At 45.5% G+C, this 27,822-nt stretch overlaps 1 protein-coding gene across 6 annotated transcripts in view; it reads left to right on the top strand.

The window, feature by feature from the left end:
- Window positions 1-27,822, top strand: part of PXN (paxillin) — a 321,226-nt gene that overhangs the window by 269,121 nt on the left and 24,283 nt on the right. For 5 of the 6 annotated variants that reach the window (XM_069619738.1, XM_069619742.1, XM_069619740.1 and 2 more), the window contains exons 7-15: window positions 2,090-3,103; window positions 3,811-4,074; window positions 4,305-4,751; window positions 5,016-5,096; window positions 6,149-6,277; window positions 6,683-6,853; window positions 20,412-20,585; window positions 21,403-21,484; window positions 24,637-24,785. In XM_069619738.1, coding sequence (XP_069475839.1) covers window positions 2,090-3,103; window positions 3,811-4,074; window positions 4,305-4,751; window positions 5,016-5,096; window positions 6,149-6,277; window positions 6,683-6,853; window positions 20,412-20,585; window positions 21,403-21,484; window positions 24,637-24,785 — 2,511 coding nt within the window. The remainder of the gene's footprint in view (window positions 1-2,089; window positions 3,104-3,810; window positions 4,075-4,304; window positions 4,752-5,015; window positions 5,097-6,148; window positions 6,278-6,682; window positions 6,854-20,411; window positions 20,586-21,402; window positions 21,485-24,636; window positions 24,786-27,822) is intronic. The other variant, XM_069619743.1, reaches the window with a different exon arrangement.

Genomic DNA, 27,822 nt, shown 5'->3' with positions numbered 1-27,822 from the left:
ATAAATCTTCCTTTTGAGTAGCTTCAGTGGTTCTGAAATGCACTGGTGGGGACCAGAGGTGAGCTGCAAATGTATCCACTCTGCTCTGTCCAATTATAATACTTTAACAAATCCCTGCACTGTGTAAACACACCTCGGCAAAAACAGGGGGGAGGGGGGTCGGGCGTGGCTCTGGGAGTTTCTCTACTCCTGGCCTATATACTCTAACCCAGGATATATGCCGGTAGTAGAGAAACTCCCAGAACCCCCCTTGTTTTTACATATTAAGTAGCTTTGGGTTTTCACCATAAATTACTAGGGTAATCCAGACGTGGAACACTTGCTCACTGTTCTTAGAGGCACACCTCACGGACGAAGCCCAACCAGGCCGAAACACCTGCCTGGGGTTGCTATTGGTACTCTTGTTCATAAGAGAATTGCCAGGCATTTTGGTGCTGAACTGCCCTTGGGCAGGACAAAGACTGATATGTAGTGGAAATTTCTCTTCTGTGAAAGGATGGTGGCCTAAAAACTCTGGTTGAGAGACTAACCCGGGATATAGGCCGGTAGTAGAGAAACTCCCAGAACCCCCTCCCCCCTTGTTCTTGCTTAAACACACCTCTGCCACAGGGTCAGTGTTGTGTTTCTTGGGCTGACCACCAATCTGATCTGTCTTGGAGTAATGGGGCCTTTTCTGCTAGTTCCATCTGATCATCGTTGGGCGCCCGTACAGCTGGATGATGCTAGTGCACATCCTGGTGTAGGTGCTTATCCTATAGAAGTCAGATGCATTAAGCATTGAGTGGCAACGGCAAAACCAAATAGGACTTCATTCCCGCATCCCAAGAGTTATCATGTCTCATACAATCGCTTATTGTGCATGGATAACTAGGCACAAATAACTAATTTATCAGAAAAACACTTCTGTTTTACTTAAATCCTATTTTTCTGGCTTATAAATTACTCCCATTGGGAATAGGGCTTACATTTATACTCCCTAAATTTACCCAACTATAAAAAAATGAGGAGTAAAAATACCTACCCCCACTTCAAAATGTTCTCTAGATCCCGGAGTGCAGTAGCGGCAGATTTCCCTGTGAATAAGCATGCCAGTGGTTCTCTTTTTGGAAGGATTGGCCCCTTACAGGTGAGCAGGGAAGTATGTGCGAGTGTTTGCTAGTGTCAGGGTTGTGTATTCGATGGGAGGGGAAGTGAGCAGGCCTCAGTGCGATAGAAAGCCATAGTGCATGACATTGTTAAGCTGCACGAGTTGGTGTCAGAAAGGTTGGCACGGATGATTAAGTTTGGCGATCAAGAAGTCCTGGAGTCTGGGATGCGGAGTCTAGTGTGGGTAGATGGTACTGTGGTAGAGAGGTGCCCTGCTTGGTGCAAAGGATGGGAGGTAGGGGATCAAGTGCTAGATGTCATGTTATGTAGGGAGTTCATCATATGTAGCGAAGCTTGAGCTCAGGGGTGTGGAGGAAAGTGCCATGTGGGAGGATGTTCTGTTACTAGGGTGACCAGACGCCCCAGTTTTGCCGGGACTGTCCCACTATTTGGTGCCCAGCCCACCTTTCTCAATATGTTGTTCCCATTGGAAACTCGTGGTTCCGGTTTTTGGTAGTAGGTCTTCATAGCTGGCGGGCAGGAATGCACAATCTCGTACAGAAGAAATGCTGCATTTCACAATTTAAGATGGTGTTAGTTTGAGATTAATTATAACGTGTTTATTTGAACAGTAACGGTTAACCCCCTTCTCCTCCACACGCTACTGAAGTGTAGTGCCTCGACAGCCACCTTCAAGAGTTAGTCCTACTTTTATGTTACTTGCCCTGTCCCGGTTTTTTACTTTTTAAATCTGGCCACCCTATCTGTTGCCCAAAGTAATGAAATTAAGAGCAAGGTTTCACAATAGTGGTTTACATTCTGGCATGAAGTGTGAATTTACTGTAAGCCTTGATAAGAACATATTTGACAATATTGTGAGAGTTCTGATACCCTTGAGGATATAGCAGAAGTTGTGCTGTTGTGACATAAATGCTATTCCAAAGTCTCCTCTTTCCTCTCATTTCTTTCTTCCTCTTTCCGCTCCTTTCGTCCTTTGATGCAGACCTGCTCCACCCTGTCATTGGTGTCCGAGCCGCCTTCGCCAGGGCTGCAGAGAGATTCCCCCTACTCGGAACATTCAAAGTCATGCAACGGCCATGCTCCAGCACATACCCCTCTCGGGCCTCCGCCTGCCTCGCCATACAGAGACTCGCCGCCGCCGCTGAGTCTCGGCTCTCTCCCAGTCCTTCGCATTGAGGAGGATGGCTCCAGTTCTACAGTCCTTCGATCTCCAACTACTTTCCAACATCCGTCCATGACCCACTCCAGCACAATGAAGACCAACCCTGGCATTTCTCCAACCACCTCAGTGTCCCCGTTTTCTTTCAGGTCATGCGAGAATTTAGTCCAAAATGGTGACGTGCCCCTTTCCATTCAAATGGAGAGCCAAGGCACCTATCCGGATGGTCCTGTCCGACACCTGCAATTTAATGGTGATGGAAAGTTTGGCAACCACCTGCTAGGAAAGCATAGGCCGGCAATCAGTGCTACAACTGTTCTCGGCGGTCTGAGCCCCATGCAGACGGAGGGACCCGCTTCTGAAAGACTCCTGGCCATGCCAACATATACAGGCAGCTCAGTTCATCCAAACTCAGAGAACGGGATTACAGAGGCTGTTTTTCAGCAGCCTTTGGCACCACAACCGGACGAGCAGAAAAAGGAGGACCAGATTTCGGTGGAAGTAAATGAGCCCTTGTTGGTACCTGTAGAACGGCAGGCTGCCTTCCCGGACACCAACTCCGTAAAGGATCCAGAGCAGCGGCCTCCTGAGGTGCAGTCAGGCTGGGCGCTTGAGCCAGAGGGGCACTCTGACACCGAAGCCATGTTATCTGTGGGTAACTATTGGAGGGATCCAGGACACACAAGGGGTGGCTGCAGTGGGGCTTATGGCGATTTAGACCAGCACCGGAGCTCAACTGCATCTCCCGATTCAGCTGACAGTGTTGGAAAAGAGGAGCTTGAGGCCCTTCCAGTTTCTGAGCTCCAGCCAGTGGAGAGGATTTCTGCATCGCGCCAGGCAGGCATCGGGGATGCGTGTGATGAGAAGATGGGGTGGGGGGTGTGTGATTGTTTGACCTTTTCCTTATGCATGGCAATTAATGCTGCGTCTTTGGTGGCAGCAGCGTGAGTTTGCAAAGTAGCAGTGGTGTCTTGACCGATTGCAGACTTGCAGTGCTTTGACTACTAGCCCTAGACAGGTGCCATGGCCAAGGTCAACCATACGTCCATTATTAGCTTCTAACTGCGTGTGCATGCCTGTCTGCCCTACACCCTGCGACACTCTGAAGCAAAAATGGACAGTGTTTGGCTCATGTCCAGTAAGACATCGGATAACTGTTTTGCAAGGAGGTCTCTTGCCAGACTAGAAGTGAGTTTTATCTAGGAATCTCCGACAGTTGTCTGCTTCCCACCTCGCTTAACCACAGGCTTTCCTTCTCCTTAAATGGAGCTTCAGGAAACTGTGAAAGAAATTATTCGATTTCAGACTTTGCTTAATGTCAACCCAATGCCCTTCTCTAAGAACCCTTTGTCACGCCCGAGTGACATTAGTATTAACCCCCGGCAAGGAAATATCTACAGGATACAAGCATGCTGTGAGTGTCTTTGCAATAAGCCTAGCCCCTTTTGCCTTTTTCGTGGTATTGGCCATGCACGGATTTTCTTTGTTGCCAAGAGCCTGTTTCTTGATGGTTTTTCTGGTGAATCATTTACCTTCTTATCCAGATGAAAACATTAATCGGAAGGACAAAAGAGATCCCGAATGTACATCCGATGACCCGCGACCTATCACCCAGGCGCAAACTTGGTCCTGCCATATTTCACAAGACTGTATCCCAGGATCGGCTGATCGAAGAGCTTCATGGAAAGCTGGGGATTGGTAAACAGGAACACTGGAAGAGCCAGGAGGACGACTGGCTAACAGAGGGGGTGATTATTACATCCAGACCCCCCAAGAAACAGCGCGATGGTGAACAGCAGATAGAGAAGGTAGAGAAGAGGTTATTAGCAGATCTGTCTGTCTGTCCCACAGTTTAATGTAAATGTATCTGAGGTGCTGGGATTGGAAGAGTTTATCGTGTGATGGCCAGTGCGGGGGATGGCCATGGAATACAGTCTTATGGCAATTTTTAAAAAGTTTTCTCCCACCAAAGGTCCTTCTGTTTCATGCCATTTTTCTTTGTCTCTTTTCTTTTATTATTTTTTTTTTTTTACTATAGATAATTATACCTCCAGAATCTCCCCTTCCCCAAAGGAGGACCATTGCAGTCCAACCATCTCCCCCCATGAAACGGCGTGTAGAAGTATTTGGATTTGGCTCGACAAAAGAACAATTGCTTAGTCTCCCTAATCCGCCCCCACCACCTCCTCCACCGCCTCCACTTCCATGTCACCCGTCGGCTCTTTTTCCACCCCCTAACCTGCCATCTTCCTTTTCCACCCGGCCTCCCCATCCGCGTTTCCAATGGGAAACCTCGCCTGATGATTACCAGGAACATGCGTTTTTGGCGGCTTCGCCCCTGGAACAGCCACGGTTTCTGAATCGGTCAACAGCTACAGTTTCTTCTTCCGGCCAGACTCCACCCGTGAGAGCTCCGCCAGCCTCGAAACTGCAGGTTTCGATCGGTTGCCAGACTGAAGAGGACCCGTTCTTCCCACCTTTGCAGGCAGGCCATACCTTAACTGTGGTGTTTTCAGAACTGTTTGTGGAAGTGTGTGCTGTGCCCAATGGGGGGGTCCTTTGTAGCCTTCAGATCCTGTTACTTGCCGAGTTCCAAAGATGCAACTTTTGCAGTAATGTTTGTGATACTTATGACAGTTTGCTTCTTTATCGGTAACTGGCCATTGCCTTGTGTGGGATTTGAGTACACCCTTTACCCCAATACAGCCGTGTCGAGTGCCTGTGATAATGGTTCTGCTTTTATTTGCAGATGATCTGGACTCCACCAATGGTCAGACGCACTGGTCCCTATACTGCTCGTCCACCTCTCGGTCCTCCTGCTATTGAAAAGGCAGGGCCCAGCTTCCTTCTCAGCCTTGTGTTCTGCTTTTGTGGTGCCTGTTAACCTGGACATGAGGGTTGATGTCCGTTGGCATGGTGTGCTATTTGTGTGGCTCCTCCTGCCATGTAAATGCAATTGTGTTATGGTTTGAAGTTTCAATGCCTTAAGCTGCAGTGAACATTCTGTTCCTTGATTGGTTGCATTTGATAATATATTGTGGTTTTGTGCCTTCTGTTGTCTTACGCCTGTGCATGGTGTGCCTTTTTTCTTTGGATAATGTCATTCCAGTTGAGACGCCTGTTTGGCATGTTGCAGTGTTTCGTTGTCCCACGTTGCCATGAAAAGACTAGTTAATGTGGCATAGTGTGCAGTTCCTATGTTTTCTCTTACCCTGCACACAAGGTTGGTATTTGTTGGCTATTTTTGTCACAGGAATACAAGTGTAGTGGTTTGGCATGATGTATCCATTCCAGACGCTCTTCATTATTGAACTAGGGTTGGAGTCCTTTAGCATGAGGCCCTGTACCTACAGATCCTGTTGCAATGCATTTGAGGTTGCTGTTATTTGTTGCATCCCAACTGTGATGCTCCTGTTGCCATGAGAGAAATAAAATCAGTGCGTCATTGGCACAACACTAGCTTGACTCGTCAAGCCATGTTCTTTTGGCATTACGTGGCTCCAGTTCAAACGGGCATGCCCCTTTTCTGTAGAAGTTATCACCCAATCGATATTGGATACCAGAAGTACATGAGCCTTGAAAAAGCATGTCTCCCTCGCGTGTGGTGCCTGCATGCGCTGTGGAAGTTTTGGAACCATAATTTCTGGTTTTGCTGCGGTACAGTTTGCGTGAAAGATCTCACATTAGGGATTACGGACATAGAAGACTTGCCAAGGCTTTTTGTGTGCGGTTGGCTTGGACACCGATGGCTAATGAACACTTCGCATTTCCTTCACCACGCACTCAAGCCACACATCGGCTAATTTGCTTCCCCTTGAATGCATCCGTCATTTCTTTTCTTTCTGGACACTTACCTTCTCCATCTTTTTTGTGTCTTTGTAGCCTGTTGCTGGTCCTAGAGCTCCGCTATCATATGCCCCTTTCCAGGATGAACACTTGTTGTATAGTTCTTCAGACCAGTCCCTCCCTCTGCATCAGACGAGCCCGTCATATGGGAGGCACCAGACACACGTTGGTATTGCAGCGCATCATTTTGCAACTGTAGGGTTGTACCCTGCGATTCTGTTGGGTTAAGTCACAGGCAGTGTGGGCAGTAGCTACTGCAATGGATTACTCCAAATTGTGTTTAGACATGGCGGAAAGTCAAAAGCCCGTTGTGTAAGGTTACTGTCAATTGTATGACTAGATGGTTGGAATGTTTGCATGCTTGATTACTAAAGGTGTTGGTTTTAGATGTCCACAAAAGGAAAGTTGCCCTGCAGACATTGGATTCCAGAATAATTCAGGGTGTGGACCCAATAGATGAAAATGTACACTGTACATGTAGCCAAAATCTTATTGTTCGAGTTTCATGCTCTTTGTTGGTTTGGGTTGCCTCTTTTTGCAGTGTTTGACTTTCAGGATTTTATCTTTCAGTTCATGGCGCAAGGGAAAGCTGGTAGCAGCTCCCCTCCATCTGCACCCCCAAAACCGGGGAGTCAACTGGACAACATGTTGGGAAGCTTGCAGTCAGACCTCAACAAACTTGGGGTGGCAACGGTTGCCAAAGGTGTGTGTGGAGCCTGCAAGAAGCCCATTGCTGGACAGGTGAGTTGAGGCTTTTCGTGCTACTGGAAAGCTACCATGGAAACTGGGCCAGCAGAGCCACTCTGTCTGGGGATTCCCAGGGATCTTGTAGTAAAGATATCCCAAGCTGTAAGGTACCTTCTACAGAGACATTCAAGTGGGAGTTATTTACAGATGCGGGGATGAACTAGCCATGAGATTTTATCATTAGCTTAAAGGGATGGTGCCATCAAAAATTTCATTGGCTCAAAAGATGGCCCATCATCAAAAATATATAAACATATTCATTAAAGTTCCTATGTAAACTTTTGAGCAAATTAAGCTCAAAGTCACAGATTTAAAGCACTAGGAAATGGATGACCCTCCTGTGCATGTGTTAATTTCTGCCCTTGCAGCACTAATGAAGCAAAAGCCAGCCAGCTGTAATACACAAAAGCTACCATCAGGTGGCTTTTGCTTCATTATTGCCGGAGAGCAGAGATTAACACAAGCTGATGCTGGTAAGTGCTTTAAATTTCCTTCTTTTTTAAAAGCACTGCAAAATAAATGCTGCGGTTTTCTTTCTAACTTAGAAAGAAAACCGCAGCATTTATAACGTTGTATTTATGTTTGCTGTGGCTTCAGCTTTGAGTCTTCTGGGCTCCCCCGGGATATTTAAATACGCTGTTGTATTTAAATATGCTGTGGTTTTCTTTCTACGTTTCCCATAGCCCATAGCCCGAGAAACGTAAAAAGAATACTGCAGCATTTTTATTTGTGATTGCTGCGCCTTTGCTTTTTGCCTTTCATTTTATGTTTTCTGTGCTTCCCTTTGCTTGGGGAGCACCGAAAACGTAAAATGAAAGTGAAGGCAGCCTCCCAAGCTCGTGTACAGCTCTCCTCTGGCTGCAGTAAGCAAAAGCTCCCAGTAGGGGGCTTTTGCTGCTTCTTTAGTACCACCAGGGCAGAGCTTAACACGTGCAGAGGAGGCTGCCTGAAATGGCAAAATGGATGCTCCCATGCAAACGCTTTGAGCCTCGTTTGTTGAAAAGTTTACTTAGGAACTTTCATTTAAATTGTGTTTAATGAATGTTTTTCATTATTGCCCATCTTTATGGAGAATATTTTTGAGTGCACTCTTACTTTTAATTCAAAGTGCCATGTGGGTGCTAGAACTTGAGTCCTTTAGGAGGTACCAGGTGTCAGATAGAGTACTTTGAATACAGGAGCAGGTGTTTCTACGGTTAATTTAGAGGGGGCCTATTGATCTCCCATCTGGTAAACTGGCTCGTGGGCAGGTGTAGAAGACTGCATATCGGGGAACAATTACTGGAGTAGAGTCTGTAATTACCTGTTTGTTTCATGTCATTCGTGGTCAAGCCAACAATGATATATTGCTTGCATTGCTCTTGTTCAAGTAGCAGAGCCCCAGTCAGTGTTCTCATGGGTATGTTGAGCCCTTTCTCATTGGGACCATGTGTTGTGTGAGGAAGAACTATGAATGTGTCCAAAATGTATGTAAGAGTTGGGGGGGTTACGGGGGTATCTGTCTAGTTCAACTAAAGTTTACCAAGCTTTGTGTGCCTGCCAACCCTTTTATGGCTCCAGAGAGCCAGAACAAAAAGTGTTTGCTCTGGTGCTCCCCTGGACTTGGAGGTGGTGGATGGTGCACTGGCCATACTATATCACACACACCACCCATCCTCAGCTTAGCATGCGTATGCACATTTTGGCAAAATAAGTCCCTCCTTCTCCAGATGTTTATGTACGTCCTTAGGGCATTCATAAGATTAAGGCCAATGTGCAGGCCTTTTTATACTTACTGTGTGTGACAGTTTAACTCCAGGAACCCCTCCCAAATTACCCACTCCCAGAAATTACCATTATTAGCCTCTTTTTTATCTCATGCACATGGGAATCAACTCTGTTCAGTGAAATTAAATCCCAGTTTCCTTTCCTGCAATGTCAAAGTTTCTATTAGTAATCCAGTAATGTTAACTGTTAGTGTGGCTTTACTGTTCATTAGCCCAACTCCATCCAACAACCTCACCCACTCCATTTACACTCCAAGTGCCATACTTGGATGGAATCGTGAATGTTAGCAGTTGCCACATGTGGACGGAGTTGTGGACGTTGGCATATGCCAGGCCCAAACCGAGTTGTGAATGATGCCAGATGCTGCGCATGAACATAGTTGCGAATGTTGGCATGTGCCATGCTTGGATGGGATTGTGAACGGCAGCCTGTGTGAACGACTGGATGGGATTATGAATGTCAACCATTGCCACATCTAGATAGAAATGCAGAGATATTTACGCTCCACACCCAGAAAGAACGTGGAAAATCAGCACGTATCACTTCTAGACAGCGATGCCAATAACCAACCCACTAACATACACCTCTCAAACTCTAACCAAACACAACCACAACCCTATCGCACAACAAACTGCTCAAATGTCACTACACTGCAACAACAAAACAAACCACACATAGACTTGAACAACACCACACAATGGCTACCAATCGGAAAACGCCCCAAGCCCAGCGAATGGCGTTAACCGGGCTGAGGTTGCTGACGGCACATCACTGCTCTCTTGCACTTTTCCGGCTTATTCCCACTAACTCACTCTCCTCCCTTTTCAGAGCCACCAGAGCGCAAGGGGACCACTCCGGTGGTGATAGTGTGTGGTATTTGTATTTATTGTGTTTATATAGCGCTTTACTCCAAAGCGCTTTACATTATAACAAGATACATAGAAGATTATAACAGTAGAAGCAGTTAACAAGACCTGAATCAATCCAACAAAACAGTGAGAAGAGCAATTAACCTGTGAAGGTAAACAAGAGAAGGGGGGGGTTGAGGAAGGGAGAGGAGGGGGGAGACAGAATGGGCATTAGGGTGAAGATGCGAGGAGGGGGAGTTAAGGGTATGTGGAAAAGGAGCGGGAAGGGAGAGGTGAGTAGGGAAGATGTGATAGAGAGAGAGATATAAATATCAGGATGGGGAATGGAGGAAGAGAGATTTCAAGGAAGTACGGAAGGAGGAAAAGGAGGGGATGGAGTGGATAGAGGTAGCGAGTTCCAGTGCAGGGGGGCCAGGAGCTGAAAGGAGCGGAAGTGAGAAGAGGCGGAAGGGGGAACAGTGAGAAGGAAGAGGTTGGCATGAATGAAAGGAGATAGGAGAGATAAGTGGGAGCAAGATCGTGAAGAGATTTAAAGACCAGACAGAGGAAATGAAATAAGTTGGGAGTGAAAGGGAAGCCAGCCAAGGTAAGAAAGCGAAGAGGAAATGGAGTCGTGAGGAGCAAGGAGACAGAGGGTACGGATGGCAGAGTGGTAGAGGGATTTGAGAGGGGTGAGATGAGATGCAGGGAGTCCAAAGAGGATAGAAGAACAATAGAAGAGACGAGAGAAGATGAGGGAGGAAATTAAACGTTCAGTGGCGTGGAGGTAGCGACAGGCGCGAGAGCAAAGAGAAATATGGTGGGGAAAAGGAGAGGGAGGAGTCAAAGTGAATGCCTAGATTTCGAGTGTGGGCAGAGATTGGGAGATTAGAGGTGGGAAAGTGAATAAGAGGAGGAGGAGTAGGAGGTGAGGGAGGGGGGAAGAGTGTTGGAGGGAAAGAATAAGATTTCAGTCTTATCAGTGTTGAGAGAAAGAAAGCAGGATGACATCCAGTTTTTAATGGTAATAAGACAGGAAGAGAGATTAAGGTGGAGGTCAGGAGTGACGGAAGAGAAGGAACACATATCCTTTTAACATTAGTGTGTGAATCATAGAATGAGATAATTGAATGAGACCTGGGAATAAACATTTAAGTAAATATTTTACCATACATACTTGGCCGTCCATTAGGTCAAAGTCCTTTTCTACTCTCCTTTTGCGAATTCCTAGTCCCCTTTACTTATTTCTGACTTTTTATTTTTGGGCCTTTCTTTTGCTGTTGGATGGACTTCCACTGAAGCACCCCTGCATCTGCAACTAATTAATGATGTGCTCCACTGAGTAGACCATAAAACCAGAAGGGCCGGGGTGCTCCCCGAGCAACCCATTATGTCCCTAGACGAATGTTTCACCCAGCAACTGTTTTATATTTGGCTGCGCCATTATCTAGCCGTTTTACTGCATTGGTAGCGGTTAAGTTAGAATTCCTATTTTAGTGAATTCTAGGACCATTCTTTAGGTCCCCCTCAACTGTTTGCTTTTTTCCCCTTGTGTTTTCTGGATCTCTGATTTATTGTTGATGGCCAGAGGGGGCTTCTGTTGAAGCCCCGCCTACCATTACAGCCCTGTCTTACTTAGGGTATATGGTAGTGACTCCCAGTGGTGCCTCCCAGCCACCCCATTTTTGCCATGAGGTGATTGTTTTACCATGCACATGTTTTAGAAATTATGGTGGAGGCAGCAAGGCTTTAGGTTTGGCTTCATCAGAAATAAAGGAATTTACATTATTAGTAGCCCAATGCACATTTTTGGTAGCCATTTGGGATACCAACCTTTTTTTAAATATATATTTATTTTAATTTAGCAATTTTATCCGAACATCATTATACAAAATTAATCATCCCATCAAATTGTCATTGTTAACACAAGTTTAAAGCACTAAAATACAAAATGCAGCACATAATTCTTTATCATTATTTCGTCTTTAATTTAAAAATAACATCTAAAAACAAAACTGTTGCCAGTGCCAAAGGGGTGTTTTCCCCGCTAAATAAGAGCAACCACCAATCGTCTGCTGATAAAGTGCTATGTGCCTCCACAAAAGACATAAAGGGGATTGTTCTCTGAGCCGTCTACTCCTGACAAAAAAAGCAATAAATGTGTTGTTACCCTCTGTCCCTGCATTTTACAATAATCACAAGTAACCACTCTGAGTCTCAACTTCCTTCTCAGTGACAATAACTCCGCCGTAGGCAAGACATTCAATCTAATCCTCATGAATTGAGACCTAAAGTAACCATTGGGGAATTTAGATAAATATTTTGGCAAAGACCCAAATGCCCTCACTTGGTGTCACGGGTGATACAATAGTTTGAACCCGTTGGCTTCCTCTGAGGTTAATTTCCAGTCTGTTCACCAGACTCTTGTTTTCACTTTGTCAGGGTTATCTTTTAGTTCATCTTCGAGGAGTCAACTTTGTCCAATAAAGCCCTACACCTTTTGACCTATTGCTGTAATGCTCGACCTTTGTCGTGGTCTATAAAATCATGAAAAGAGGAGGGGTAGCTTCCAGGATGCATTTCCTAAAGAACGATAAATATGCCCAATCGACCCTAGGCCTCAGAGAAATTAACCCCAACTCTCACTGTTTGATCTGGATAGGCACTGGTTTGCGGAGGCATAACGCCCTTTTCCAGAATATACCTTCCAGCTTTGCCCACACCCCGTCTGGGAAAAAGAGTGTAGCATCTGCCCCATAGACCAGTGATGGAGTCAAAAAACTCCACAATTGGAATCGGGGGGGAGGGGGGAAGCTGCAATACTTTCTGCTAATAAATTTCGCTTGGTTGGCCATCCTTTTTGCTCTTTCCCCTAGTGATTTAGTGATTCAACCATCGTTACTTCAGTGAGACTTGAGTTGATTAAAACACTCAAATAATTAAACACAGACAACTGTTTAATCCTCAAGGTGCCCAACCACCACGAGTGTCCCCGGTTTTTCTTCCTCTGTGGCTTCTCCAAAACCAGAGTTTTGGTCTTCAAGCCATTGATCTGCAAGTCATTTTCTTTTACATATTCTTCCAGACAAGAAAGTGAATGTTGCAGACCAATGGCTGTCTGGTCGATCAATGTGAGGTCCTCCGCATACAGTAAATAACCCGGTTTTACACCTCCAACAGTTGGAGGAAAGCTTTTTGCCTTTAATAGGCAGTCCCTGACGTCAGAAACGAAAAGGTTAAACAGTCAGGACGCGGGAGCAACCTTGCTTCACCCCTCTAAATGTGTGTATTCCCTCCATTAACAAGCCCTCCTTGTTCAATCTAACCTTTATTGAGGTGCCTATTTGTAGACATGGTAGTTGTTCCTGCAAGTCTATTGGGCAGTTCCAGTTGGTGAATTTTCCCTATAGCTTAGATCCATTAACCCTATCAAAAGCTCCAACTAGATCCACAAAGGCAATGTAATACTTAAACCTGCCTGCCAAAGCACACCCTTTTAGAATTGACAGTATAGCAATGTTAAGATCAGTCCCCAAGCCTCTGACGAAACCGGATTTTCCCAACAAACCCACTGGGTCAAGAGGGAGAGCAGCAACAATCCATAGATCTTCCCAATAACATCCAATAAGGCCATAGTTTTTAGGATCGTCCCTATTGCCCCACTTGAATATTGGAATGATTGTCACTGTCTTCCAAGATTCTTGAATCCTCTTCCCCTCTTCTATGTGTTTAAAAAGAGTCCTCATAAAGGGAGTCCAGGCTTCGGGGTCTTCTTTAAGGATGGCATTGGTCAGTCTGGGACTGGGCTCCTTGAAGAACTGGCCCTGGTAATTTGAAGCCTCATATCTTTAATGTCAGAGGATACAGTCCACCTCTCAGCTGCTAGACTCGCCCACGACTACTTGATCATTGCTTACCTTATATATTCTCTTAAAATGTGCCATCCAGTCAGCATGCATCACTGATTGAAGAGAGTTCTCATCCTTAAGAAGACTCCAGAGCTGTCTGGTGTTCTTCCTGCAGACCACTCAAAGTATGCTCAGCATTCTGTTGAAATAATTTAGCCCTCTGCCAGCGGACCCAGGACTTGTCCTCCTCCTTTAAGATTTTGAGTTGTATTTCGAGTTAATTGACCTGGTCCCCTCTACCGTTGACAACCCACCAGAGGGCTCTTCTAAACTCCCTCCTTCTCTCAACCAAAGCACTATCGTAACTGTGGTGATAACTTGGCCTTCTACTTCATCTCTCTGCCATTTTGTGTTTTGGTACTTCATTTTGTTCGGGGTGACCTCCCATGAGATAAGCCCAAATGGCCTTTCTGACCACATGGGCTTATTATGAGCCCAAAGTGGCCGCTTCTGTATTAGTTCTAACTGACTTAGGCCATAATAGGTCCTTGGGTTTTCATAACTTTCTGTGGGGGTGGACTTGAGCAAGTGGTGGTTCCATTGACCAACAAAAAGGGTCGGTCATCTGCTGCTTTGTCCCCAGCCCTCTTTAGTAATTGAATTTAAACTAACAGTGGTTGTTAGACCATGCAACTGTGCCTGTTTAAGAGAATTAGGATTGTTATGGAACTGCTAACTGCAGGGTGAGTAGCATACAAGAAAAAGCTACACGTACCTAAGCGAGAATGTAAAAAGAATCATCCCGGTGCAGGCGCTCCATACTCCTATCGGTTTAGATTTAATTCTAGTTTCACTGGTTTATTAACATCGTAAACTTGACACAGATCACTTCTGTTTACATAAGCACTTAAAGATTTGTTGGTGAAGATGTTAGTAAGTAACTTTCTAGTGACTGAACCTCTGATCCTATTATAAGTCTATCACAATACAAGCTGCCACAAATAACAGAAAGGAAACTGGCAACTACATGGCCACAAGTTTCGCGTATCTGGGCTTTTTCAAGGCAAGCAACAAAGTCCTGATGTCTCAAAATAATTGTGATTTGACACAAAAGTGAGTAGGAGATAGATGGGAAAGAGGCAGTAGTCGGATGAAAAAGGGAGAGAATAAGAAAACCAAATCAGAACGTAGTCAATGTTCACTCTATTCATAAGTTTAAGTGGCGTCGACCTCTAGTTCTTGTCAATTGACTCGGATTAAAAAACAGACTATTTTAGAAGTCCTGATGGTGTCCGGCTGAATACAGGCAATGTTGTCAATGTAAGGTTAAGTACTGCATGTGTGAGAAAAAAGTTATGCTAATATGTGTCCATGATTTCCTTGATGTTAGCATGAGATGAATAATAGTGACTATCATTGAATCTGTTCTGCTGTTCTGATCAAGATCATTTTTCGGAGCACCCTAAATGGAACTTTTGATAAGAAGCTTTGTGTCCCAAGTTATAAAACCGCTCACTTCAAAGGGTCGGGATACCATGATCAATGTTTAGTTTCAAGACGTCTGGGTAACAGAACATTATTCATACTTAGTAGTTAAAGTGTCCAGTTAACTGAATGTGTCATTTAACTGATAATGGGCCAGTTGGGCTGCAGGGCATTTCTAAAAATAGATCACCACCATTTTATGATACAGCTCAACGTTTAACACTTGTGTCCCAAGTTGTAAAGCTACTTCCTTTAAAAGGACTGGCTCCCGTGGGCAATGGCAAGCGTGTCCTCTGCCTTGCAGCTACGCACGCCTCCCGCTCGGCGTGAGAGACTTCATCTTTGTTTTTCAATCGTTCCTATACACTCGGTGGCGTCATCACGCTCGCACGTGTGACGTAAATTGCAGCCATCTGGATGGAGGGCACGCTTAGCAGGCATTAGATTGCAAATTAAATTGTTAATACTGGTAGTAATAGTCAATATACTGCACTGGTGAGAAATATTATAACAAAGCCCTGATAAACTCATACAAAGAACCGGTATCCAGTTAGTATATCGTACTTATGCACCGGTACTGTGAAGCAGTAATCATGATTGTGAAGGTGTTGGAAACAGGTGCGCTGTGACCAGCCGCACACGGTGTGTACAATATTTAAAAGAAGGCGGACCGCGAACGGTGGCGATGTTGATGTTCGTATAAAAAATGCACATCCAAATAGGTCCACGCAATAGTCAATTGTGCTATTATGTCACCATAGTGTCATGTCACACAGTTATTACAAAGATTGTTTGCACCCACTTGCTATGGATGGATCATATGCTGATGTCTGGATTGGTGTCGGCAGCGTTATGTGCACGCTTTCACACCCCAGCTGAGGTAATATTTCCGCAATTATTCTACGCGTGCAGGTTCTATGTTATGTGTGTGTAGTGATTGGCTGACTGGCTGGCCTTTGTGCAAGGTTATTTAGACTTTGACTCCTGCCCTGCTTGTCTTGCTGCTTTGTTGCTGCAATTTGCAGCTTGGAGGTGTCATGTCTGCTGATCTGCTGCAAGAGATCTCCTGCGCCTTCTGCCGTTTTTGCCACTTTGAAAGCCCTCGCGTGGTGACATTTCTCAATTGCAGTGTCCAGGACATATCCAGGGTTCCGTTTTTTGCCTCTAAACGTCGAGCCTGGGCTTCTTGGAGAACTCTGCTGACTCGCCACATCTGCTGGGTCGAGCCCTCCTCTCTGGGACAGGTTTCAGCGGCGTTTACTGCCACATCCTGCCAGGATCATCCGCTTGGTTGTGTGTTGCTGCTTGTGTCCGGGGAGGGGGACTGGGGGGGATGGGATCGTCACCAGTTCTTCAGTTTGGGCTTCCAGCTGTTGTCCACGTCGTTGGAATGTTTGCTGCTGTGCCGTCTTGGTCTCCTGCCCACCATGCTGCCGGGAGCAGCCTTTGTGGGTTCTCACACAACCTGGAGTCTTCCGCGCAGGGTTTTCACTCCTGGCTCCTAAGTCTACAGATTAGGAAGAGCCTTGGTTCCTTTCCTGGGTTTGTTGCTGGCATGGGGTGCAGGCCCCTTGACATTTATCCTGGACCACCCAGGGGGTTCAGTGAGCTTTGGGCCTCGAAGGGGGTTCAGTGAGCTTTGGAGAAAGTATTATAATTTTTAATTCATCAATCATGCACTGCATTTCTTCAATGGGACTGTACTTTTAACATTGTGAATAACCTTGATAACACTGTAAATGTTTTTCCCTTAAATGTATGATTGAGGTAACTTTCTGTTTCTTGAAAGCCTTTGGCTTGTAACTCTTCCTACGCCCTAGACTTTGTTTGGTTGTCCTGTGTGGATTTGCATTACTATTTTCATATATTGGAATCATTTTTAATACTGTGTATTATTTCCCAAGGAGTATTTTGACATAATTATGTGTGACTTAAAGTATATATATTGTTTAGCATCAGTGTGCTGTTTCCTTGGAGTAAGTGTGTGGACTAATTGTACCTTTTGTGTCAGCTTACTACCCCTACCTGAGAGTTAAGCCATGTCGCTTTGTCCACATTACCTTCCTCGAGAGGTTTGTCTTCCCTTTCTCGGCAGGTGTGGTAACCTCCCATTAGGGTTAGTGGTTGTGGTCCCCTCAACAGAGGGTAGTACAAAAATTGCCTGAACGGTAGCTAAATGTACATACCTGGTTGCAATTGGGCTACCATTTCCTCTAGGAATCCTCTACCCGACCATTTTGTTTTGTGGGTTTTCTGTGTGTTTGGACTATGGCATGGCCAAAATTGCTGTCCTGCCTTTGTAGGCTCACTGGACAGGAAAGACGCTGTCCTGAAAATCTCTGCTGCGAGGGTCTGCTCTTCTCCGTCCAGTGGAATCCTGTCTCAGCCTCTTCTCTGTTGAGGCACGAACAGCTGGATCATCCTTCTCTGTATCCCATTAGATCTCGTACAGAGCTCCTTCCTCCAATGTCTGTGGGTACCCTGCTGATATGTTAAAACAGTGGTCCGTGCTGCTTCTCCACAACTTTGTGCTCCTCATTGTGGGATTTCAGAACGGGGAGCCCAGAAGCAGTTCCTTGCGAGACCTTCCTGCCTAAGCCACCTCTGACCCACTTGCTGGGTCAATTCTGTGCTTCCTGTCGCTGTTGTTGCTGCTAATGTGCTCTTCACCTCCGTGCTTCCTGTCGCTATTGTTGCTGCAAATGTGCTCTCCCCCTTGTGGGTCACCTGGAGAAAAAAAGTTCATCCTTCTTTCTCGTGTGATTCTGGCCTTGGCAGCTTCTGGGAGACTGAACTGGAGCCCTGAACTACTACCACCAGTGGGGTGTCTGTTCCAGATCATGATTGAATGATTTAACTTTTTCTAAGAGCACGAACACCAGAGGCAACTTGGCGCTGGGGGATTAGAAAGGGGGGCAGTGGCCTAAAACAGATGTTTTCACAGCACGCTTGAAGGCGAGGTGCTCTTCAATGGTCTAGAGTTTTGGGGGGGTGGGAGGGGAGTTCCACAGCTTTGTGGCTGCGATAGAGAAGTAACGCCCCCCCCCATTCTGTTAAGGTGAAAGCACGCAACCTGCAGGAGATGGGCCTCCGTAGAGCGCAGGGGTCGCTTTGGGACATATTGCTGAAACTTCTCCTGCAGATACTGTGGGACCATATTTCTGCTCTAGTTCCACTCTGCAGTCTTCCTTCTCCAGGTCGTTCATGGTGGAACCTACGCACCTCTGGCTGGCTCCCTCTGACTCCTCAGCTGGATGATTGCCTAGTCTCTGCCCCTATGGCCTGAGACATATATTACCTTTTCACCGTAACAGCAGACCTATTGGGAACCCTCCATTAAAACCTATTGACCGTCTTTGCGAAGCTCCTAAAACTGTTATAACTCCTCACTGGTAAAGTGGCATTGTACGTTTTTACCCCTTGAAACTTTGTTTTAGAGTGATCCTGGTATGTTTAGTACCTACCCATAACTTTCTGTACATTTTCATGTGATGAATGACTCACTGCTTTCGAGGTTTTTTTTTTTAGCCCTGTGTAAAGTAATAGTTGTACTAACCAGTGTAATCTTTTTCTTGCTGGCTGCAATGGTGATTTGGATCTGTTAGAGAGATCCTGTCTCGTTCTTCGGTAGAAGTCCTATAAAGTAGGTTAGTGTTATGCTGTTGGTGTTCTCAACTGTTGTGTACACCCCTATGCTGTTTTTATCATACTTGTGCCTAAACGTAGTACCTCTCTATAAATATGTATATGCCTTATATGCTTTAATTCTACTAAAGAGTATCTTTTATCAAGTATACTGGGTGGGCAATCTTTTATTAGTGTACTTGTAGTTTGAGAAATAGTACCTTATCACCGCTCTGCTCCCACACACCCCACTGTAAAGTCTGGCTGCTTGTTCACTTTACTAAGGTGTGTCTGGTCTAACTTCATGGTAAACCCTGGCTAGCACAACAGGTTAGTTTTCCGAGCCTCACCAGAAGACACTTGGAAAACCACTGTTGCACTCTGCCTGCATAGTCTATTCTGTTGTGGACCTCATTTATGCTGGAGAGCCTAGACGAAGGAAAGACTGGGTTGCCTATCTTTCTAGACCTCTCTGCGGCATTTGATTTGTTGGATCACCCACGACTGCTAGAAAAATTGGCTGATGGGTGAGGGGCAGGGGGAATTGCTCTAGCCATGCCATTGAATGGATAAGCTCCTTCCTAAGTTACAGAACTTCCAGAATATGTTGGGCGCACAGCTTGCTCAGACGCAGTCCCCATCAGCTACGGAGTGCCCCATGGGGCTTGCATTTCCCCGGCCCTCTTCAATATATTCATAAAGCCCCTGTGTGAAAAACTAGGAGTCAAGGATCACCACTACGCCAATGACTCAACTTATTATGGACCTCAGTGGCAACTAATTCACTGACACAACTAATCTGAGCGATATCTACTCATTCATCCAGGAATGCAAGATTAGTAACTGGATGTGCCTAAACTGCTGAAAAACTGAGCTCAGGATCTTTCGAACAAACCTAGTCAGGAGTAAGCTCAATTCAGCCTATGCTAGCTTCATACTAGACAACTGCCCCATTAAGGTGGTTGACTAAGTAAAAACGCTTGGCATAGTACTTGAGGTATCCCTAAACTCGGATGCCCATGTTAACAATGATGCTAAAAATACCCACTACTACCTTAGAATCCAGAGAGAAATAAATCCACTAGTATCACAAAAAAACAGTCGCACTAGTTAGAGCCATAAAATGCCTCGGCTGCATTATTGCAATGCCCTACTCAGTGGAGCTAGCAAAAAAACATCCAGAAGTTACAGATCATTCAGAAAGAATGACGCTGTCAGGATAATATATAATGTCTCTAAGAAACAACACATCTCTAACTACCGGAAGGAGCTTCACTGGGTGCCTGCAGAAAAGGGAATCCAATTCAAAACACTAACCTTAACCCACAAGTGTGTACATGGGAAGGCGCCGAATTACTTGAAACACACCCTGACGCAATACATACCCAACAGGACTCTGCGATTAAGCTCAACACACCTCCTTACCATTACCCATGACAAACGAGTCAGAGGAAAAGGTATCCTTGCCTCTCGATGGGAAGAAAAATACACTACCTTTCGAAAAAACGTAAAAACTATTCTCTTCGAATAAATAGCTGTTGACCCTGTGAGTTTTGTTTTACCTTTTTGTTGCCTAACTGTGCTCCCCGATACCTGCGGGCTATGGCGTGTTAGAAATAAACAAATAAAATTAAATAAAATTAAGTGATTTTTACCAGAATAAACCAGTGCTTAGTTATCAGACACGGTTAAGTCATAAAAGGATAAAATAATCAGTGTTGGTCCTCCTTTAAAGCTTTGGGAAATACAGTAGGGCTTAATCTGCCGTCCTTGTAGTCACGTCTCCTTGATATCCTCGGGAAAGTGGTTGTGAAGGAGTTAAGGTTTCATGAAAGAGTCCTGGTTGCATATTTCGGGACATCCACCTGGTGTGAAAACAAGAGGTCTGCACATGGCCCCCATCTATTTATCCTGCATCCTTTCTGTGCCTGCATGTGTCCTTGTCGATGGTTTAAGGGCTTACTACTTTCTTTCCCACAGGTGGTCACTGCCATGGGGAGGACCTGGCATCCAGAGCACTTTGTTTGCACGCATTGTCAAGAAGAGATTGGGTCACGAAACTTCTTTGAGCGAGACGGACAGCCTTACTGTGAGAAGGACTACCACAACCTTTTTTCCCCTCGCTGCTACTACTGCAATGGACCGATCCTGGACGTGAGTAGTACTACCTGTGTAGTTGAAAATGTATTTGGTAGGCTCTCCTATAGGGAAATCAGTCTCTTTTGACAGGCCTCTCAAAGCCGATCATGAGAACATTGCCGCCAAGCAGTACTTTAAGGCATGGCAGCCCATACCGGATCCTTGGGTGAGAGAGGAGAAAATGTAATCCTCCACTTACTTGGTGTTGCTACCCCCTCAACCTCCTTTTATTTAGATTATTTTTAAAGTGCTCCCTATTACCAATGTGTTGTAATGGGTGCTGTACAATAGAGCACATTCAATGTAATACCTGTGACCTAAAAAATGGCAATGTAAGGTCTTATTAAGAAAGTGAAAAAAAAAAGTCTGTGGATTTCCCTAGTAAAGAGAATTAATGTAAACCGTTGAGGGGAAGGAATTAACGCACAATAGGAAACTCCAGTCCAAAGAAACCTTTTCAGTAGGTTTTGGAAAGAAAGGAGGGTCAATGTACATGGGTGATGTTGGGAGTGAGTTTCACAAGTCTGGGGCTACTGCAGGGAAAGGCTGGTTCGACACAGTGGATTCTGAATTTGGGAATCTCCAGTCTACGCACCTTCTTGGTAGGAGCAGTTCTCGAGCCACCATCGATCGAGCTTTCTCAGTGAGCTACTATCGGCCAATGTGACCACAGCCTACTCTTGTATATAGCAGATTACTCTCCTCTGCACTAGGCTCATGCTGTCCAAATCGTGACCACCCTCTGTGCATCTCTCATCCCCGCCTCATTCTCTTCTCTTTGGCATCTGCCTCTGGTTCAGATTTTCACAGCCAATCCTGTTTCTTTTAACAGAAAGTGGTGACCGCTCTGGACACGACGTGGCATCCAGAACATTTCTTCTGTGCGCAGTGCGGTGCCTTTTTTGGACCAGAAGGTAATACTAGTCACATGGGAGATTCTGCTCTTTAGCTGCGGTGCGTGTTAAGAGTTAATACAATTTGTGAGGTTATACTGTGCGTTGCAGTCTGCTGAATAAGTAGCCTACAAAATACTGAAAACACTTTTCTTTTACAACTGAATCTGATAATAAAACCTTGTCTTCCCGATCTACAGCCCCTCTCAGCACTAAATGGAAGATTGATGCCCTGACTGCACCTATTTCCTAGTGCTAGACCGATTGACTCGGGTATCACCCTTAGCCAAGTGAGAGATTATGCCAAAGGGATCTGACTGGCCCGCCCAGAAAAAAGTTCCAATCTGCAGATGGCCCACCATCGTGCTGCCAAACCCACCTGGACACAAACACTTGTAATTGGTCAGCAATGCACTACAGACACTCCCATTGGCTCCCAGTTAAGCAGTGTCTTTCCAATTGCCACTTTTTGCTTTCCTTAAAGCACAAAAGACCCCATCTTCTTCCATAAACTCCTACCAACCTGGACCTCCAAACTGACCAACAAACTCCATAATCCCTCAAAGCCATTTAGTTAATAGTGCCGACAATATAGATCACTGTCTTGCTCTGTGTAATGCCCTGCCACCAACTGTATAGATGTCCTCTTGTTTTGTGAAGTGTTGCTGTTAGGGAGATTTTTCCAGAGTCCTCAAGTGAGGGGGTGTAAAATCACCTATCCTAAGGGCAAGACTGGATACCCATTAAAGATAGTTCAAAACTCTTTATTAATGGACGCCGCAGAGCAGTCTTGGCTTCACTCAGGGCAGGGCAGTAGGCTGGTCATGGCTAATCCCAAGAAATTACACTAGATGGGTATACTGAAAACTATACTCTTTATTACAACCTTACATCAAGGGATTATTACACATTGTGCAACTAGAAGTTCAAAATTAATACTTTGGCTTAGACACACGAAACTGTAAAAAAAACAGTAGAAGGGCCCAAATATAGACCCTCCACACTCCTAAAGCTAAATGCAAACCCTTCAAGCCATATTAATTATGATGCTAATGGTTTGGGAGAAAGGAAATCCTTGGACACGGTATAGTATGCATCACATAGTCCGACTCATAAACCACATAGCCATTACATTAAGTGACCGTGTTCCACACAACCTCTAGTACACGGCAATACAGATAACCCATGGGTCATTTCTATACCCATGTGTACTAATTGGAGGGAGGGAAGGGGTTAAACAATTTATACCATGCCGATAGGGCTACCAAAATGTCTCATAATTCCATGGACCCAAGGAGGACCCACAAAAAATAGGTAACTGGAACCAAATGCCCTATTTACTCAATTCAGGAGTACGTTAAACGTTCATAGACGTTTTCCCCATAGTCAAAGGTCATGGTCCAGCTGCAATTATTGGGTACAGTATGTACCCGATGTACTTTACAAGTGCAGCTAAAGAAGCAGCCAACCCCAGAGAACACCAGAAAGGATCCCCTTGAAGAGCTCCAGCTTCAAGACGCATCCAGCGGGAAAAGGATGAATGCAAACAAAGATCCAAACCAATGAATCAATGCTATGTGATAGAGGGGGCCTGCATAGCTCCGCTACCCCCTGAACCCAGAGGACCGAAGAAGATGATTGCAAGGAATATACAAGCACCCAGGGACAAGTACACACAGTGCCAGTCACTGATGGTTCTGATTAAGCACGGCAGGAGAATCGTCTAAGTATAGCACTTCTTTTACATGGCTGCAACAAGGATCCAGTACACAGGGACTTGAACCAGGAAGAATTGATGACCCACATGGATGAGAAAAGGCATAATATGTATTCCCAGGAGGGAGAAGCAGGAGCAGTGACCAAAAAGGCACTAGGAAGATGAAGTAGCACAACCAAGGAGACCAAGGGGAACAGAGCAGCTTGAATTACAAGAGGAGGCAGCCAGCTGGACCGCTCCCAGCGACTGTCGTAACATGAAGGAGACCAGGAAAGGTCCAAGACGGAGCTTAGGTGCAGTAGTAGCAGCCACTACCCCCCACTCATCCAGACCTGGGAGTCTCCCGATATTTTGAAACTATGGGTCCAATAGTATTTTGCATTGAGGCAGCATAGTAATGGCCCAGAAATGGTCCCAAATTGGACAGCCAGTCCAATCATTCGGTTAGACCAAGGGAGGAAGAGGAAATGCCCAGCAACGCCTTCCAGCATCCTTAAGGAGAAACCAGGGCAGGGACAAACAAGCCCAGGGGCCATCCAATAAGGCCAAACCAGATCCTCAGCTAAAGTAGCCCATCTTCACAGCAGTCCTCCAGTTATTTAATAAAAAAAATCTGAGGAATCATCAGGTTCTTCCCTAAATCAACATGTTGACTAAGGGGCTTGTTCAAGCCAACCCCTGATCACACACCAGACTGACACAAAGGTCTTGGCATCCAACCTCCTAAAAACTGCCAGATTGTCAGGTCCCTCCACAGGATGTGTGTTTGCCATGTCTGGGGCTGTCCACTAACCCAGTTCAAGCCACTCACATGGCTGGGCTCAGAGGGAGCCCATGTCAGCACGACAGCCATTGAGAGTATAGCTTACAACATACATTAGTACCCCAATAGCCACCATACGCGTACATTGTGGGACTAGTGGTAAGAATGACTGCACCCCTAGTGGGGCCAAATCCAATTTACAGTTGCCAATAGCCCTATTCCCAACACACTTGTAGGCTGAATAGTTCACCCTTGCATCAAAATGGGATGCATAATGAAGCACCCCTGCCCGGATACCCCAATGGGCTAGTAGGGCAGCACACACATCAGAAAAAGGCTTGCAGTAGCAGCTGGACTGCAGTAGAAGGCTCTCCGGCCACCATATTAATGTTGAAAACGGAAAAGAAACTAGGAAGCCAGTAAAAACAAGGTGTAGGGGTGGGCCCAGATAATCCCCAAAATTGAACTCTGCCCTAACAGTTGCTCTCTTCAATATTTTTCATTTGAACTCTGTACTCTGAAATGTATCAGAAACCATTGTCCATGTGGTACATCATTTGCCTTTTCAGATGCATAGGTGATCTGCAACCCATCTGGTGGGCGGGGGGCTTCTGTGCTCATTAGATTTTCTCTCTTCAGCCATGTTGAATTGTTGCGCATGGTTCAGTTCTAATTGCTGCTCTCCCTTTCCAGGATTCCATGAGCGTGATGGAAAGGCGTATTGCCGCAAGGATTATTTTGATATGTTTGCTCCAAAGTGTGGTGGCTGTGCACGTGCAATCCTAGAAAACTACATCTCTGCACTGAACTCCCTCTGGCATCCTGAGTGCTTTGTTTGCCGAGTAAGTAATTGGCAGTCTGTCTACTGGTGCTTGCTGTTCATTTCTCAAGACTCGGGAAGAAACATTATCATGGCTCTACTTTCTTATAGCTGATCTTGTGCCCTTTGTGACTTGGTTTCCACACGGTTTGTAGCCCCCCCTTGTGTGTTTGTCCCCCTATGTACTTGAATGTTTCCTTCTTTTTCCTCAGCTGGTTTCCCATTTGAGTCTTTTATTCCCCCGTCTGCGTTTTGATTTTATTTTTATCCTCTGCCAGTATTCTTTTCCCTTTTGGGCTTCATTGCTTTCCTTTTCTGTGTCCTTGTTTGTTCCCCTTTCTATCATTCATTTAATAGCCTTTCAATTCTTTTCCCGAGCTCCCATTTTTCCCGTCTAGATTTTGTTCTCAGTTTCCCAATTCTTAATGCACATGTTGATTTCCTCCTGATTTCTATCATTTCTTCCCCTTGCTCTCAAGTCCTATCCCACTGTAGCTTGAAAACTCCCCCTTTTAATTTCCCCTTGAATTAGTTTCCCCAATTTCTCTCAACCTTTTCCCGTATGTGATTATTTTCACCCTCTGTTAAATCTATTCTTCCCCATTATGTGTTACTTCTCTTTCCTGTCTTCGAAGTTCTTTTGCCCCAACTTTCTTTTTTGTCTTGTTTCCCCCTCAATTACTTTCTGTTTCGATTTCCTCACTTGGATTTCCCCCCCACTTCTATTGATTTCCTGTCTGCGTCCCAATGCTTTTCCCATAAATTAAATTCATGTTTTTCTTTGTGCATCTTTCTTTCCCTCCTTTCCGGTTTCTTTACATTGGTTTTTCCCCTGTCATATACTTTCACGCCATCATGATAACCTATCTTCAGATCTTCTCTCAGACCCCCTCTTCCCCCCCCCCCCCCACTCTGGTCTTATTCTCTTTCATCTTGGTTGCTTCTCTCAGCCATTGCCCTCTCTGTGCTATTTATTTACCCTTCTCTCTCTCGATACTCCTGCCCTCTCTGTGTCTGGGTCCCTTTCGGTTTACTCAAACTTTCATCCGGTGTCTTGATTCTTACCCCCTTGTCTCGGTTCATTTAGCATTGATTGTTTTTTCCCCAAATGTGGCTCAATCTCCATTTAATTCCTTTCTGTCTCACCATTCCTTTTCAATCCCCATGGCTGCCTAAATCCACCTCTCTACTTTCTCAAAACCTTTCCCTCTGTGTTAATTCCTTTGGTCTTTTTCCCTTGTTAGGAAGACGTTCATATTTGTGATAAACCTTCCTGACTGGTCAATCCCAGAACGTTTTGCATGGACTTGGGGATTATTTCCCCTCGTCCCTAGGTGAGTGGGAATCTCTTTCCCATCTTGCCTAGGATTTTACTCTTTTTATGGGTGCCCTTTTTATGTCTCTCCACAGTGTATAATTGAAGTTAGTTTCCTATAACAAATGGGCGTAGGCGGGGTTGCCCCTTTGGGCTTCCCTGTTAATTCTTCAAAGTACTTGGGTGAACTACTGTTCCCAAGGGGTAAAGCAGGATTTTCAGCCCCTTTACATTTTATATAGTGAGCCAGCACCCCCCACCTTATGTGGATTGCTGGGGGGATAAAATGTATCCCCTATCTCACTTACCTGTAAAAAGTTTGTTAAAATTGCACGTTTCCTTGAATAGCTGGTGGCAGTGGTTTTACCTTAGTGACTTTAGTCTCATTACTCGCAGGCTGTTAAATCAGCCTGGGTAATGCACAGAAGGTCCACCGTTGTACTAGAATGATGGGCTCCTTTTTTCACCATTTCTCATGTCCTTTGAGGTCTTCCCCTACCATTCTAGGCGGGAACGTGCTCAATGGAAGTTTTCTCTTCAGCGGGAATCCAGTGTAATCCCTGCCTAGGCTCCAGAGTGTCTAAGAAGGCAAGAAGCAAGGGAGGAGTCCGAAACTCTACAGCCCTTTCTTTCACCTTGCCTGAAAGGAACCATGACCCAATGGGGATCTGGCTGTCCTGATTGGATAGCCAGACTGCCCCTTTCTGTACACTGCAGGGAGAGATTGCAGAAGTTGTGCTGTAGTTCCTGATAAATACTCCGATCCTGGAAGCTGCTGACAAGTCGACCACCGGAGCTGAATCCGAAGAGGAAGATGAAGAAAAGACGTCTGTGGTAATTTTCAGCGACCGGAGAGCGTGCGGCGTAACTTGAGCCTGATGCAGCCCTTGCTTCAATTGTCCTGGGGGTGTTGAAAACGATGACTCGTACCCAGAGGTTGGTGAGGACCACTAGGAAGAACTGCATTTTGAGCCATCCCACAACATGATGCAACCTTGCTGGGCTGCAAACCACCAATACCCGAAGACGTAGTGCCTGAGTGCAGTGCATGGTCTTCTGAATCCATCCGAAACTTTGGTGGCTTCTGGCTTGATCTCCAGAGACCCGATACGAATCCTTGAAGTCCCCTCACCAGAGTGCAGGACCAGATAGCAAAGAGAATCTGACCGGCGATATTAGTTTTTCTCCTGGCTGCTGTAAAAAGGCGCCAAATCCACAGAGCCACGAAGAAACATTTTCAAGAAGCCTTCTCTGATGATGACTACTGCTGCAAGTTCCCATCCAGTGTTCAGTTCTTTCATCTCCAGACCAAGAATCCAGGGACCGAGTCCTGTGCTGTTGCATCCGCTCTTCTTTTCTCCCAAGGTATTGTGTGGGCTTGGGTATTACTTATCCAAAGTCTGGTGTGTATCCTGTGAGGCTGAGTGGGTGATTTGTGTAGTTGGGAGTTTGCCCATAACACTTGCCCAGGCCTAATGCTGGAACGCATATAGGGAACCTTCTATGAAGTCCCTAAACACTTTAAGTAACTCTGAAAGTGAATACTTGTTAACGAAGATATCCTCTGGAACCTTGACTTTCCTGCAACTGAACCCCATCTCAACCTGCCTACAGCTGGCTCCTAGACCACTAGGGTCCCTTTTCTGCCTCTGAGAGAACTCATGCAATATACTAGGGAAGGAATGCATAAGAAAAGCTTTGTCTTGCCAGTATAACAAGTCTAAAAGTACTTGCTTGTTTAAGA

The sequence above is a fragment of the Ambystoma mexicanum genome, chromosome 10, assembly GCF_040938575.1.
Source record: "Ambystoma mexicanum isolate Mex_15411 chromosome 10, UKY_AmexF1_1, whole genome shotgun sequence".
NCBI classification, from domain to species: domain Eukaryota; kingdom Metazoa; phylum Chordata; class Amphibia; order Caudata; family Ambystomatidae; genus Ambystoma; species Ambystoma mexicanum.
Note: the sequence above shows the minus strand (reverse complement) of the source record. Positions and strands in the feature narration are given on the sequence as shown.